Source organism: Gavia stellata, chromosome 6 (genome assembly GCF_030936135.1).
Source record: "Gavia stellata isolate bGavSte3 chromosome 6, bGavSte3.hap2, whole genome shotgun sequence".
Classification (NCBI taxonomy): Eukaryota; Metazoa; Chordata; class Aves; order Gaviiformes; family Gaviidae; genus Gavia; species Gavia stellata.
Window position 1 is genome coordinate 58,175,983 of NC_082599.1, and position 12,849 is coordinate 58,188,831.

At 43.2% G+C, this 12,849-nt stretch overlaps 1 protein-coding gene across 1 annotated transcript in view; it reads left to right on the top strand.

Annotated features, from left to right (window-relative positions):
- Nucleotides 1-12,129, top strand: part of BLVRA (biliverdin reductase A) — a 29,121-nt gene extending 16,992 nt beyond the window's left edge. The window contains exons 2-7 of the mRNA XM_009817152.2: nucleotides 821-948; nucleotides 2,666-2,785; nucleotides 3,416-3,513; nucleotides 5,027-5,134; nucleotides 5,881-6,052; nucleotides 11,803-12,129. Of these exons, the coding sequence (XP_009815454.1) occupies nucleotides 830-948; nucleotides 2,666-2,785; nucleotides 3,416-3,513; nucleotides 5,027-5,134; nucleotides 5,881-6,052; nucleotides 11,803-12,076 (891 nt within the window). The 5' untranslated portion in view covers nucleotides 821-829 and the 3' untranslated portion in view covers nucleotides 12,077-12,129. The remainder of the gene's footprint in view (nucleotides 1-820; nucleotides 949-2,665; nucleotides 2,786-3,415; nucleotides 3,514-5,026; nucleotides 5,135-5,880; nucleotides 6,053-11,802) is intronic.
- The last annotated feature ends 720 nt before the right edge of the window (nucleotides 12,130-12,849 follow it).

Here is a 12,849-nt window from a genome sequence, read left to right on the forward strand (position 1 = left end):
TACACCAGTTGTCCAGTGCTTCCGCAAATCAATGGCAAATCATAAAAGAAGAATTTATTACCAGTGGCCCAGCAGCCCGGCCAGCGAGCGCAATACCTGGCTCATCCTCCGTACGATGCAGTTGTGGCAGGAATGTGCTTTTGGGAGCTGTAAATTTTGAGGACATGCCTGCTTGTCATTAAAGAGATGGCAGAGCTTTCTTCGTGCATGGAAATGTCAAGCAAGCATCTTGATCAAATTATCAGATGGTTGGTTGCATCTTGACGTTGTAGGACATGCCAGCGGTTACGTGGGGGAAGAAAAGATGCTCTTTGCTTCCTGTCCCAAAGTATTCCGGCTATGCTCCTGTGCGCTGTGAATGTCCGTGTGGCAGCCCGGAGCAGGCTGTGCTGCAGACGCTCAGGAAGTCAGCAGGGTTTATATAAAGCTCTGCTGGGTTTGCAGAACCTTTTTGGCTCCTTTCCAGCGTGGAAGCAGTGATATAAATAGAAGAATGTCTCACTTTTGAAGTCTGCCTTCTATTCAAGGAAAGGAAGAACTTTGTGCCGGAGCTGTGATATAATAGCTGTTAAATGCAAGTTTGAAGTCCAGTCCTATGACAAGCTGAACTGCTTCACCACATTTCAATGGGATGCGAGTGAGCTCAGTAGCCTATAGCATTACGTCTCTGTTAGCTCGTTGCTGACATCTGAATAAGGTTTGGCTGTATGAAAGCAGAGTTCAAGAGTAATCTACCCTCCCACCTCCCCTCCCAGATGCTCCTCTCCCTGCCAAAAGAAAAAAAAAAATGTTGCTTTTTTTTTTTTTCCCCTTTGGTCAGATTAACAAAATGTTTGGGACCGTGGTGGTTGGAGTTGGAATTGCTGGCCTAGCACGGATCCGAGACTTGATGAATCCGATGCCTTCTAGCCCTTCTGAGCACCTGAAACTCTGTGGATTTGTATCCAGGTTAGAAATTTCATCTTAGTGTGTTTAATATGGGTATTGTAATGTTTCTTTCTTCCGGTGCACATGCCTTTTCATGTGGAGGACTATTATTTGAGGGGGGGCAGGGGACGAATATCCAAAGTTTTATATTTGTCTTATAATTAAGGCTGTCTGAAAAGGGAAAGTTTATGCAAATATGCCCGTCATTCTGAGTGGCAGCTAGGAAATGAGCACAGAAAGCTTTGCAAGAGGGAACAAATAGGTTACCTTAGTGAGATACCTTGCAGAAATGACTAAAATAAAAGCTGAGAGATGTTCTTGCTGCAGGATTTGTGTGATAAAAAGAAATGCAATTCTGTCTGACTGAAATTTCCTGTAGGTTTAGGATGATACAGACAATAATTACCCTAATGACCTAATGTCTGCATGACATCTGTAGAAATGTTTAAAAACATAAGAAGTTTTACAGAGTTTTAAAAAAGTTTTTTTACAAAAATATGTTGTAAAGCTCCTAATACTGCAACTTCATCATAAAATTCTATTTTTTTTTTTTTGTATACCAGGCACTTGACCTGTAGATGTCTTTAAAGAAAATCCGATAAATTAGTACATACAGTAAGGTTGCCTCTTAGAGAGCAAGAGGTTTTCTCACTAGCTTGGAGCTGTGGATATTTACCATATACCTCCTTCTGAGCACTCCTGCTAGACTGTCTGCCCCATAACAGCAGAGCATAAAGGTTTTAAATAGTTAGGCAGTACATGTATGGATCTCAGACTGTGAATGTATTTTTCCAGCTATATTTAAATCATGCAGTCAGGGTTGTTTGAGACTGAAAGGACCCGTTAGGTCATCCAGTTTATCTTCCTGCCAAATACACTCTTGGTTCCCTGATGCCTTTGCTAGTGCTACGGCTGGCCTTGAACAACACTGAAGATAGGGTTTCCACTACTTCTGTTGAGAAACGGTGCTGTCGAAATGCACGGTTCGCAGACAGCTTGCTTGGATACGTTGCCTTGCTCTTTGCATCCCAATCACAGGCAAACATTACCGGTCTTTGCTTTCAAGACGTGCTTGCGACCTACCCTCTGTCACCTATCCTAACACTGTCAAGGTGTCTGCTCCAGTCTTTACTAATGCAAAGGGCTTTTGGGGGGAGTGTGTGTTTCATTTTCAGGTGGAGGTGTGCTCAGGGTGGTGGCCAAGAGAGCCTTCCCCTTAGCACTGATGTGGTGAGTGTGTGTTGCAGGTTAGGAGTCATCACAGCCAAGCATCTGCTTTGTCCCTCTCCTGCTTGTTCCTGCTTGTTGTAGTTGCATGTGGCCCTGCCAACTCAAGTGCTTTTGCCTACGTTGTCCAGCGTGGTGGGGAGAAGTTCTCCCATAGGAGCACTGTCCTCTTTCAAGTTACTCTTTTAAAATGGCTCTTTCGTAATGATGCTTATTAAAAAAACAAAACACCAAAACCAAAAAGCACTTTACACTTCAATAGCAGTACAGTTTCTGTCCTGATACCACCACCTACACACTGACCCATCTGTTTTCTTCTTTTGCGCACTCCACTTCAGTCTGTAAGTGCTCGTGCCCTTCCCGAATTACAAGCTGCCTTTGTTCTACCCTGGTTGAACTCAGTGAGTCTGTGGTCTATGGGAACTATTTCCAAGTGCTGCTGCACAACATGTAGTTGGGAAAAATGGACTGTGATGGTTATGCTCTGGTTGTATTTATGCTAAATACACAGGAGAAGTTTTGGCAATATTAATGAGGCCAAGCAGATTAGCCTGGAAGATGCTCTAAGAAGCAAAGAGATCCATGCAGCCTTCATCAGCACAGAGAACAGAAGCCATGAAGAAACCATCAGGTATTTTGAGGTGGTTTTTTTTCCTTTTCCCACGCTTTGCCCTGTAACTCAGAAGCATAGAGGAACTGTGTAAAGCTGTTGCAGGAGAGGATGTGGACACTGGAGGAGAGACTGCCAGACTAGAAGCCTGAAGTGAATGATAGCGAGTTCCTTAGAGCACCCAATAAGCCCTGGAAGAGAGTAGGATTTAAGATGCATTCATTTCCCAAGTAATTCCAATTGCATACCTTTAGGCCTGTGTTTGATGGACAGGCGGCTTAAAACAGGATTCAAAGCCTTCCCTCACAGACTATATAGAGGAAGGGCACTCCAGTGCCCCACTCCAGCCACTCGCGTGTCTGGAAGTTAGAAATTGCAGTGCTCTACGTTGCGGCATTTTAGTGACTTACTCTAGGTGAGTGAGGGAATTCTGCAGAAAAAGGAGAATGAAAACCCAGCTCTCCTGGTGTTTAAATGTGTGCTGTAGCCACCACACCATCCTTGCTAGGAAGCTTGCTATTTATTTCTGTTACTCCGTGTTGTGCATTTCTCCATATGGGGCTGACTGTGGCAATGAGAAGCAGCTTGCACGGTGGAGAGAGATGATTACGATGACATACTTTTTAAAGACTGATCTTGTATCCCTTTCAGAATGTTTTTAGAAGCTGGGAAACACGTCCTTGTTGAGTACCCCATGGCTTTGTCCGCTAAGGCAGCCCATGAGCTCTGGGAGATGGCTGAACAGAAAGGTAAAGGCATTTGTTCTCAAGGGTGTAAAGAGTATTACCTGTTTGGTAGCACCAAAGGCATCAAACTCAAAGGCAGGGCTCCAGTCTACTGTTAGTCATGACATACAAGGGACTATGCCTGTCTCAGTGACGTGTCAATGTAGGATTTAAGACGTGTGCCAATGGGGAAATAAACACACAAATGTTAAGGCTAAGAGTAAGGTACGTTTGCCCTCACAAAAGCACTGGTCTCTGCTTGTGACACTAAGAATGCAGTTAGAGAAGGAAACGTCTGTCGCAGTGACAGTAAAGCACTTAATGAGTGTAGCCATCGGACTTGTGCACTTCTCTGTCCTCTCTCTCCCTGAAAAAAAATCTGGAAACAGCTCTCCTAGCTTCTAGCATTTGTGATGTGCTGGTCACACACAGCTGCTCATGCTATTGTAGGCCAGCAAGGCATCCCTGTCTGAAAGACAGCTTGTCTCTAAGCAAAATCTCTTTATTTCTGGAAAGCGTGTGGTCCCACCCCTGTGGTGCCAAGGGTCAGAAAGAAGCTAGCAGTTCAGTTGAGGCCAGTGGGGATGTATGGGGCTGCAAGGAACAGAACGGTGCTGGGCAGGAGCAGGGTGCAAACCATTTGGACAAGCTGCACTATTTATACCATTGCTTCTTAAAAATTTCCTTTGTGACTTTTGTCCTAAAACACCGGAGGTATAGGATTTCTGCTTTGCTGTTTCCCTGTACCAACACCACTTACTGCCTTGTTGCTTGCCAAATGTCTTCCCATTGAGCAGAATTTATGCCTCTTCTCTTGAAGCAGCAGCAGTTACTGTCAGCAGCCTAAATTGACTCTCCTGGAAACCTTCCAGAAAAACACATTGAATGCGGGCCACATTCAACGTGTATTGGATAGCCTCTATTCCAAAGTATCCCAATTAATTGTTATGGAGGGAGATACTCCTTAATATATTGTTACAATCTGGGTCTGAGTATTATGCAATTTTTTTCCCCTCCTTTTTCTTTCCTACGACCCTGGGAGGAAAAATGCAGAACAAAGAAATGTGAGGGGAAAGAGGCCAAGAATTAATCCATCTTTTACTTTGAAGAGTCGTGTTTCAGCCTTAGTTGGGTATTGGGTTTCGTTACAGAGTTTCTGTTAAACATAGTGGCTGCTCTTCCTGTAGTCTCTATATTTGTTGTCTCCTGAAAATCACAGAATCACTAAGGTTGGAAAAGACCTGTAAGATCATCAAGTCTAACCATCAATGCAACACCACTATGTCCACTAAACCATGTCCCGCAATGCCACGGCCTTAACCCAGATTGATGCCTCAGTGCAGGGTCCGTGTTTGGTTTTCTTCCTGACATCATTTTGCCAGCCATGCGTGAGAACGTTTCTAAGTGAGTTCCCGCTGGTGGCTGGTGAAGCCTTTACTGCTTAGACGTGCCTTTGATTTACACAGAAAGCTCTTCTTTAACCTGTCCTGATTTTTGGTGTATTGTTGTTTGGTTTGTTTTTTTTTTTTTATGGCAGATAAAATACTCCATGTGGAGCACATTGAGCTTCTGACTGAAGAGTACAAGCAGCTGAAAAAAGAGGTGGCTGGGAAAGACCTGGTGAAGGGAACATTGCATTTCACAGGTCAGTAGCTGTGAGGAAATCGAAGTCCATCTGGATTTGTCTGCCTGCTCCACAGGGACGCCAGTCCTTCCAGGCTTCATTCAGTCCTTTTAGATGAGAGTCTGTCTATAAACTGACTAGAGACACAGGTATCAGTTCTGGATATTTCCATGAAGTTACAGAACTGTCTGGAAAGCACCTTTGACTTAACAGTTGTCTTCTACAGGCTGTTGCTTTGCTAATCTCTTTCTGCTGTCTGGTGAAGAACGCAAGCCCATGCCTTGCTGTATGGAGGAGAGAGCACTTCTTCATCCCTTCTGTACTTTGGTGGTAGTGACCAATTTCTCATTCGTATTGGTCTCAGAGAGGAGGATGAGCTCTGAGGAAGTGTCCCAGTTTCTAGTGGGGACCTTTAGTCTTCTGTACTGATGTTTGACCCCAGAAGAGCTGGGAGAGATTTTCAAGCCATTGTTTTCTCCTTATTTCATTCCCTTGTTGAATCCACGTACACCCTCCTGTCCTCAACACATCCTGAAGAGTTTGTTGTATATGTACTTTGTGCAACCTTGTCTGTCATAGCTCACCAACTGATCCATTTCAAGGTTGACCGTGTTTGTTGACTTTCCTACTCAGTCCATCTATCCACTCATGGCCTTTCTACACCCTGGTCTCCAAGCCTGCAACACTGCAGTTTCTTCAGCCTTTCCTATGCAGAGGGCATTATTCTCTTTCCTGTTTCTCAAGACTTTCTGTTGCTGTTGCACCAGGTAGCGTCCTCGATGAAAACAAAACAGGATTCCCAGCTTTCAGTGGAATTGCCCGACTGACTTGGCTGATCGACCTCTTTGGAGACCTCACTGTTACCTCTGCCACCAGAGAAAAGCAGAAGGATAAGAATTATTCCAGAATGACTGTTCACTTTCAGACGGCAAACAAGAAGTGAGTAATGGCCGTGGCAGCAGGTGAGCCGGGCTCCTCGGGTATTGTCTGCAGGAGTTCTGCATCCTCTTTTTCTCTTGTGGAAACGGAATGGGTGGATGCTGGCATGAAAGTGTACAAGAGTAACAGGCCTGAAAATGCTTCCTATAGTAATCACGGTAAAAAGAGCCACCACCGAACAACGTCTGCTGAAGAGCATGAGGAGATTTAAAAGCTTTTTTCTGATGTCTGAATGTAGGAATGGGCCCATAATGCATTTTACCATGCCCAAGACTGAAAGACCCTTCTCTTGCACTCTGAAAAATTGTTCAGAGGCAGGATATTTTTTGATTAGCGTCAGACATTCTAACTGCACATTGAAAGCTAACCTTTCTTTAAAGGTTGAAAACATATGACTGTTTGAAAAGGTAATGCACTAGTTATAATACATAGCTTATAGCACTATAATGCTTGTGCTAATATGTAGTACTAGCTGGAGGTTAAGAGAAAATTACACATTTCAGGCAGGAGTATAATAAACTACTGAAAGGCCAACATGCAAAGTTTGCTCTTGACTAATGCCTAATCTGCAGTTATGAAGTTTCCTTGATTTTTTTCCTGCGTAGGACAACAGTCTGTTTCCCATCTCTTGTCTTTTTGCTTTTGTTGCACGAGTGCATCAGGCTGAGTGAGAGTCCAGCAGCAAGGATTACTTGTCATTTTTTCCAATCATTGCACTATGACTTTCTTGCAGAAAACTCTTTTGATGATGCGTTTTATAATAATGAGTTTGATCTCCCTTTTATTACATGATAACAATAGCCTTGATATCAAATAGTGTGTTTTTAATGGCCTTGCTATAAAACAGTATATTTTTAAATATTATATGACTGTGAAGTAAGTCATCAGTGTTTCATACTGTGGACTGAGTACTCAACTTGGTCCAAAGTCTGGTGGTGTATTTTGCTGGAAACTCTCCGGTTTGGTCATCCTGGGCCATCCGCATGGAGGTCATGTCCTCAGATTGGTTGAAGTTACTTACAATGACAGTTTACTGCATGCTATAGATGCAGCTTGAGAATTGTCTGACATGAAAAGTTACAAAGAAGTTACCCAAGCTCTGTATGTTTCCTAGGAGGTAGAAATGGTGATGAAACAATTTATTCCTTTCCCTTCGTTCCTGTTTTCCTGTTTTTCCATATGGCATGCTCTGCCTTTGAGACAGATGACCCCCTCATGGGCATGTGACAAGAGGCAGGTGAGAAGACTAGGGAGACAGGGGAAAATAAGACCCCATGGGAAAATATTCTGGCCTGTCTTCCTTTGTAATAAATTACCGTTTTTTGTTGCACTTATACTGCTAGAACACTTAAAACAAAAAAATCCCAACAACAACAAAAAAAGAAGAAAACCCACCAAACATGAATGCTTACTTCTTTAAGAATTTTAGATAAGTGTTTAGTTAAAAAAGAAATAAGCTGAAGGACTAGGTCTTTGGGGAGCGAATAATCAGGGCTCATTTGAACTGTTAGTTTCACCGCAGGTCTAGTTAAGCATTTTATCAGCCCACTGCAGTTTATCGTGGGATTAGCATCTTGTCTTAGCAGTCTTCCTCTCTCTTTAAATAAAACATCATTTCCAATTCCTTTTAAAATGCAGTTGTGAGAGGACAGAACTCGGTATACAGGCTCTGTTTACCCTCTTAGCAATTTGCCAGTAACACGAGTAGCTGTAAAGATCATTACAGAGTGAGATTTTGAACTAATTCCAGCAGGTGGAACTAGCGGGTGGCTTAAACATTTTCCTGGCAGTCCTGTCTCCTGGGTAGTCCTTAGCTGCTATGTATGATATTTGCTAGATAAAGAACCGTTTCTGGATTTCTGGGTTTTTTCCTGCTCTACACCGCTAACAGATACCCGGTTTTCTTAGCCCACTGCTAACTATTTGTATGGGTCAGTAAGTGTTTTGTCACCATGAGCTTTTTAATGACCTCGGAGACAGTCAGCTTTATGCCTCTGGGATAATTTACAGGGGCTGGAAAGTTACATAGCGTTCCTGTATTCTGTTTGGTGGTGGGGCCATATTTCCTGCTGACCTTCCCCCATTGACGTCAGTGGAGTTAGAGCAGTAGAGAGTTTGGCCCACTTTCTGTCAAGTGAAGTCATGGCCCAGCGGTAATGGTGGCGGTGTTACGCCTCTGATTTGCCCAACCTTTATTTTGCTGAAGGATGGGAAAGGTCTGCACCTTGCGTGAGAGCTATCCCATCCTTTTTCGAAAGACATGACTACGCTAACTTTGAGAAATCGGGTTAATTCAGCCTGTTTTCTGCCTTGGAAGATAGAGCAGGTGCAGAACGCAGGAGCCTGTGTTCTGCTTGTTAAGCAGGGATTTGTACAAAGGCTATAGTCCGTCTCCGCTGCACAGCCTGCGCTGGCTGCTCATCTGTCTCTGGGTGGATTTTGGAGGTGTGTGTTAATGCCTGACGCCCAGCTATCTGAGAGATGACCTCTGCCTCTGTTGTGTTTCCAAGACAGTTGAGCTGACAGCCTCTCTGTGATAAAACACTGAGCGAGCCAGGAAAAGTCAAACCTCTACTGACAGCACGGCTGGTTTGGGACTGCAGTTCCTGTCCCAGGGTTACAGAGCTTGGATTCAGTAAATGGCAAAAATGAATTTTTAGTGCGAGCTGGAGAGATAATGATTTGGGCAGCATTTCTTTTGATGTTAACTAGGGGTAGGGTCTAATTGTCCAATTCACATGGAAGGTAAGGCAGCCCCTTTTTGATGACATGGTAAATAAAAAATATCGACATTTTCAAAGCGGGAAAAGGAGGATGTTTAAAAGAAATTGAAGACATTTTCTGAACACATATTTTGACAATAAACATTTGAAATGATGTTTTTATTGAGATCTAAGCTTCCGAAGTCTAATAAAATTGCTTCAAATTGAACATACATTAAAAAAACATGTAATACATGCTTTCTGCAGAAGTTGCTGCATAAAATATTGAGCTGAGTGGACCCAGAATTCTTTCAAGCATGAAACCAGCTTAATTCTCCTGCAGGTACAAAGAGTGTTCACTTCATTTTGGTTTATTGAGCTAGCACTGTCCAACTAGGGCCACTCATTATTTGAGGGAACAGGGAATCAGAAAAGCAGAAAGTCTCTTCCAATCTCTGAATAAAATGTCGCTAGGAGAGCTCTACCAGTCTGAAGTCTGGAAAGACAGAATGACCGTAGAAAGTCAGGGTGGTTTCTTCACTGCAGATAGTGCTTGCTCTGTAAAAAGTCAGTATAAAAGTGGTTTGTGAGTGTGTGGTTAAACTTTCCTTTTCTTCTTTCCATCCAACATATTTAATGTGGCTTTATTCAGCTATGAAAAATGCTGGATTTGTTGCTTCTGCGTAACACTATTAACACTTCTAAATAACCAACTACATCCATAGCCAGGTAATACTTTGATACAAATCTTTAATGAAGATGGCTAAATTATCTATTAATAAAACAGCAGCCCTTCACAAATTTCTGACATAAAATACAAACTTGTTTCTTAAGCTACAAAATTGCTTAAATAATGTGCAAACTCGCAGCATACATATCTTTATAGCAAAAAAGGGACTAATTTTAGTGTAGAAGTTGTTGTTAATTAAAAATGAATACGGTTTGGTTACCAATCAAGTAGAATCAACCTCTCTTTGGGAAAATAAAAATCCAGTTACAGAAGAAGATAAATTTATTAGTAAACCCAACATTTTCCTGCTCACTGATCTAAATCAGTCATTTTAATCACTCTGACTAAATTCTGCCTGCTCTGCGTGATTGTGCTTCTTGGTTCAGTGGCTTCCCCAGGCTAGAGCAGAAGAAGGCATTACGCTTGAGCCTGATCATTGGTGTGCATCTGCTCTGGATCACCCAAGGGAGGTGACCCTACATTGACACTGTTCGTTTTGGATCACGTTGTGGACTCCCCACTATTACATGGTGGAGATCTTTGCCTACGCCTGCCCAATGGTTTCTTCATACTGCCTACCTGAGATAAAGCAGCTTTGAATAACAGTGATCTGAACCCGCTTTGGCTGTTTGCTGTCATAAGAACATAAAACTGTCTCTTTTGAGTCAGAGCAAAACCCAGCTTGCTCAGCAGCCTGCCTCTGACCAAGGTCAACAGTCGGCACCTCGGGGAAGGAGGATGACAACACAGAAAACACCGAGTGATATGGCCCTCAAGCACCCTTCTGGCCTACAGTGACACGTAGCCTTGGGACTTCCTGAAACGCATGGTGTCTTTGCATTTATTAGTCCTCTAAGGATTTTTTGGTGCATTTTTGCAGGCTGTGATTTGGGTCCTTTTTGTTATTGGTTTTTTTCTCCAGTTGTTTTATTCTGTTCAGTCAGGTTCATCTGGCCATGCTTAATTTGTAGGGGGTGTGTGTGCCCATACAGGTGAGCAAAGAATAATTGATACAATGATGTGAATATAGAAACTGGATCCTAAAGCATAAAAGATGAGAGGTGTGGAATCATTAAGCTGAGTGCTCTGCAGAATGTGTTCAGGGTAGACTGACAAGGACTTTCTTTCCGGATCTAATGATATTGAAGATTTAATGGGCAGTACTTGGAGGCAGAATTTATTCTTCCATGCTATTGATGCCCTCATAATTTGTGAGTGGCAGACTAAAGTGGGCCATAAAGGACTGTGGAAGGGCCATCAATAACCAAGTAAGAAAAATAATGTGCATCCTCTAAACACAGGCAGTAGTGAGTGCTGATGAATGAGCTGCAGAAAGGTAATGGCACGGTTTAGGCAGTTGACAAAAGAGCAGGAAGGGAGGATCGTGGCTGTGGCTGGTGTTGAGGACCATTCGTCAAAGCCTCTGCAAGCATTTGCGGCGTTGGGCCTGAGACCCCTGAAGCAGTGCAGCATGTCTCGTGGCTCCTCTTTCCTCAGCCAAACTGGGAAGCTGGGGAGGAAAGTGCGAGGACCTGTGAGTTACGCCAGTCAGTAGCCAACACCACCAATGCTTGGCCTGGAGACTGTGGCTATCACATTGGCATAAGACAGGACTTTGCTCTGATAAAGAAAGATCTGCCTAAGAGTCTATGTAGCTGAAACAGGTAAAATTGACATCTTCTGGTGTAATCTCTAGGATCCACTCAGTGCTCCCAGTGAAGAGAAAGAAACGTATTTGAAAAGTTCAGAGAGTACGGACGCTAGCGTATGCATGAGTGAACTTGCCGTCTGTCCAGCTCATCCTAAAGGAGTGGTGTTTAGCTTGCACAGTAGCACCTGGGTCATCATTATGTTACATGAATGACGTAAATTAATTCTTGCTGGAGGAATGACTAGACGTTGAGGGCCTTGCGAGTTCAGCTGTGATTGAATCATGCACCAAATATCTGGATATTTAACTGCACTTTTCATCCAAGTCCACAAACAAACAGATTAAACTCTCTTCCCTGTGAGATGGCTAGACGTTGCTGACTTCACTTTGGACATAGGGAAAACAAAGCTGGAGAGGGCTTAGATGGTGTGCCGAAAGTCATGGTACAAAGCAGTGGCATAGTTAAGACTATTGCCTGCTGTTCAACTCCATAACCACAAGGCATGTTGGTCAGAACATGTTTCCTGAATATGCAATGACTGAAATTTAAAAATGGTGCATTTATCAGGGCATTTTCTGTAAACACTGAGGAAAAAAAGTATAAACTAGAACTGTTGTGTCCATTTTTTAAAAAATACTCTTCTTTTTCTCTGCTCCTCCACACTAGACCTCTGACGTGGATTGAAGAAAGGGGACCAGGGATGAGACGTGAAAAGAAAATCAACTTCTGTTTCACAAGTGGTTGCCTGGAGAACTTCCCTCAAGCCCCAAGGTCTGCTGTGGGCCTTTTCATGCAGGATCAGAACCTCTTTGCCAAAAAACTGCTGGGCCAGGTATCCAAGGAGGAGCTGGCTGCTGAGAAATGGCGAATTTTGCGGTGTCTTGACCTTGCCGAGGTGATCCAACAGCACTGTGAACAGCCAGAGAAAATCTGTTCCTGAGACTGCTTTTAGAGAAGGAGGAACATGGCAGACGGGAAAGCTGTAGGGCTAGAGCTCACTGTTGCCGTCAAGCAGTTGCTATTTCTGTTTCATTACCTTCTTTTTGACTAGTAGTGATTCCTGGGCTGGAGAGGCTGGGCTATACCCCGTGCCTTCTGGTTTGTGCCAGAACAAAGCGACATTACCCTGCTCTGATGCATTGCCGTCCTTCCAGGCAGATAGGAACGTAGCAGCAACAAGCTTTCCTGTGATTCAGTTGGAAATGTCCCTGAGAGCAGATCCTGGAGGACTGCGCATACTAGATAGGATTTTTTCCCTCCTGAGATTTTGGGCGTTTTTCCCTCTAGATACGTCTGAAAATGACATGTGTCTCATTTAGTTATATTTATGTAGTATTATCTAGAAAGAAGCATTAGCTAGAACGAAGTTCTAGGTGAGTTTTGCACCTCTTTACTTGAACTCCAGAACTTGTGCCACCACAGTCCTGACCTTTTCTTCCAGACGCCCTGAATTGTTTTGTGTGCTCTAATTAGTTGTTTTGCCTGTTTGGGGATTTTCGTTGGTTTTGTTGGTTGTTTTTTTTCACATTGGAAATCATCTACCTTCAAATAGAATCTATATTGGTATCAAACCAGAACAGAAGAAATATCTTGTCTCTTGATAGATGCCATGTTGAGTTCACTCACTTAATTTCTCTGGTGCTCTGTGCCAACATAGAAATCTTTTTCCAGCAGAGATGAGAACAGTACATTAAACTAACGCATCACCTGCCT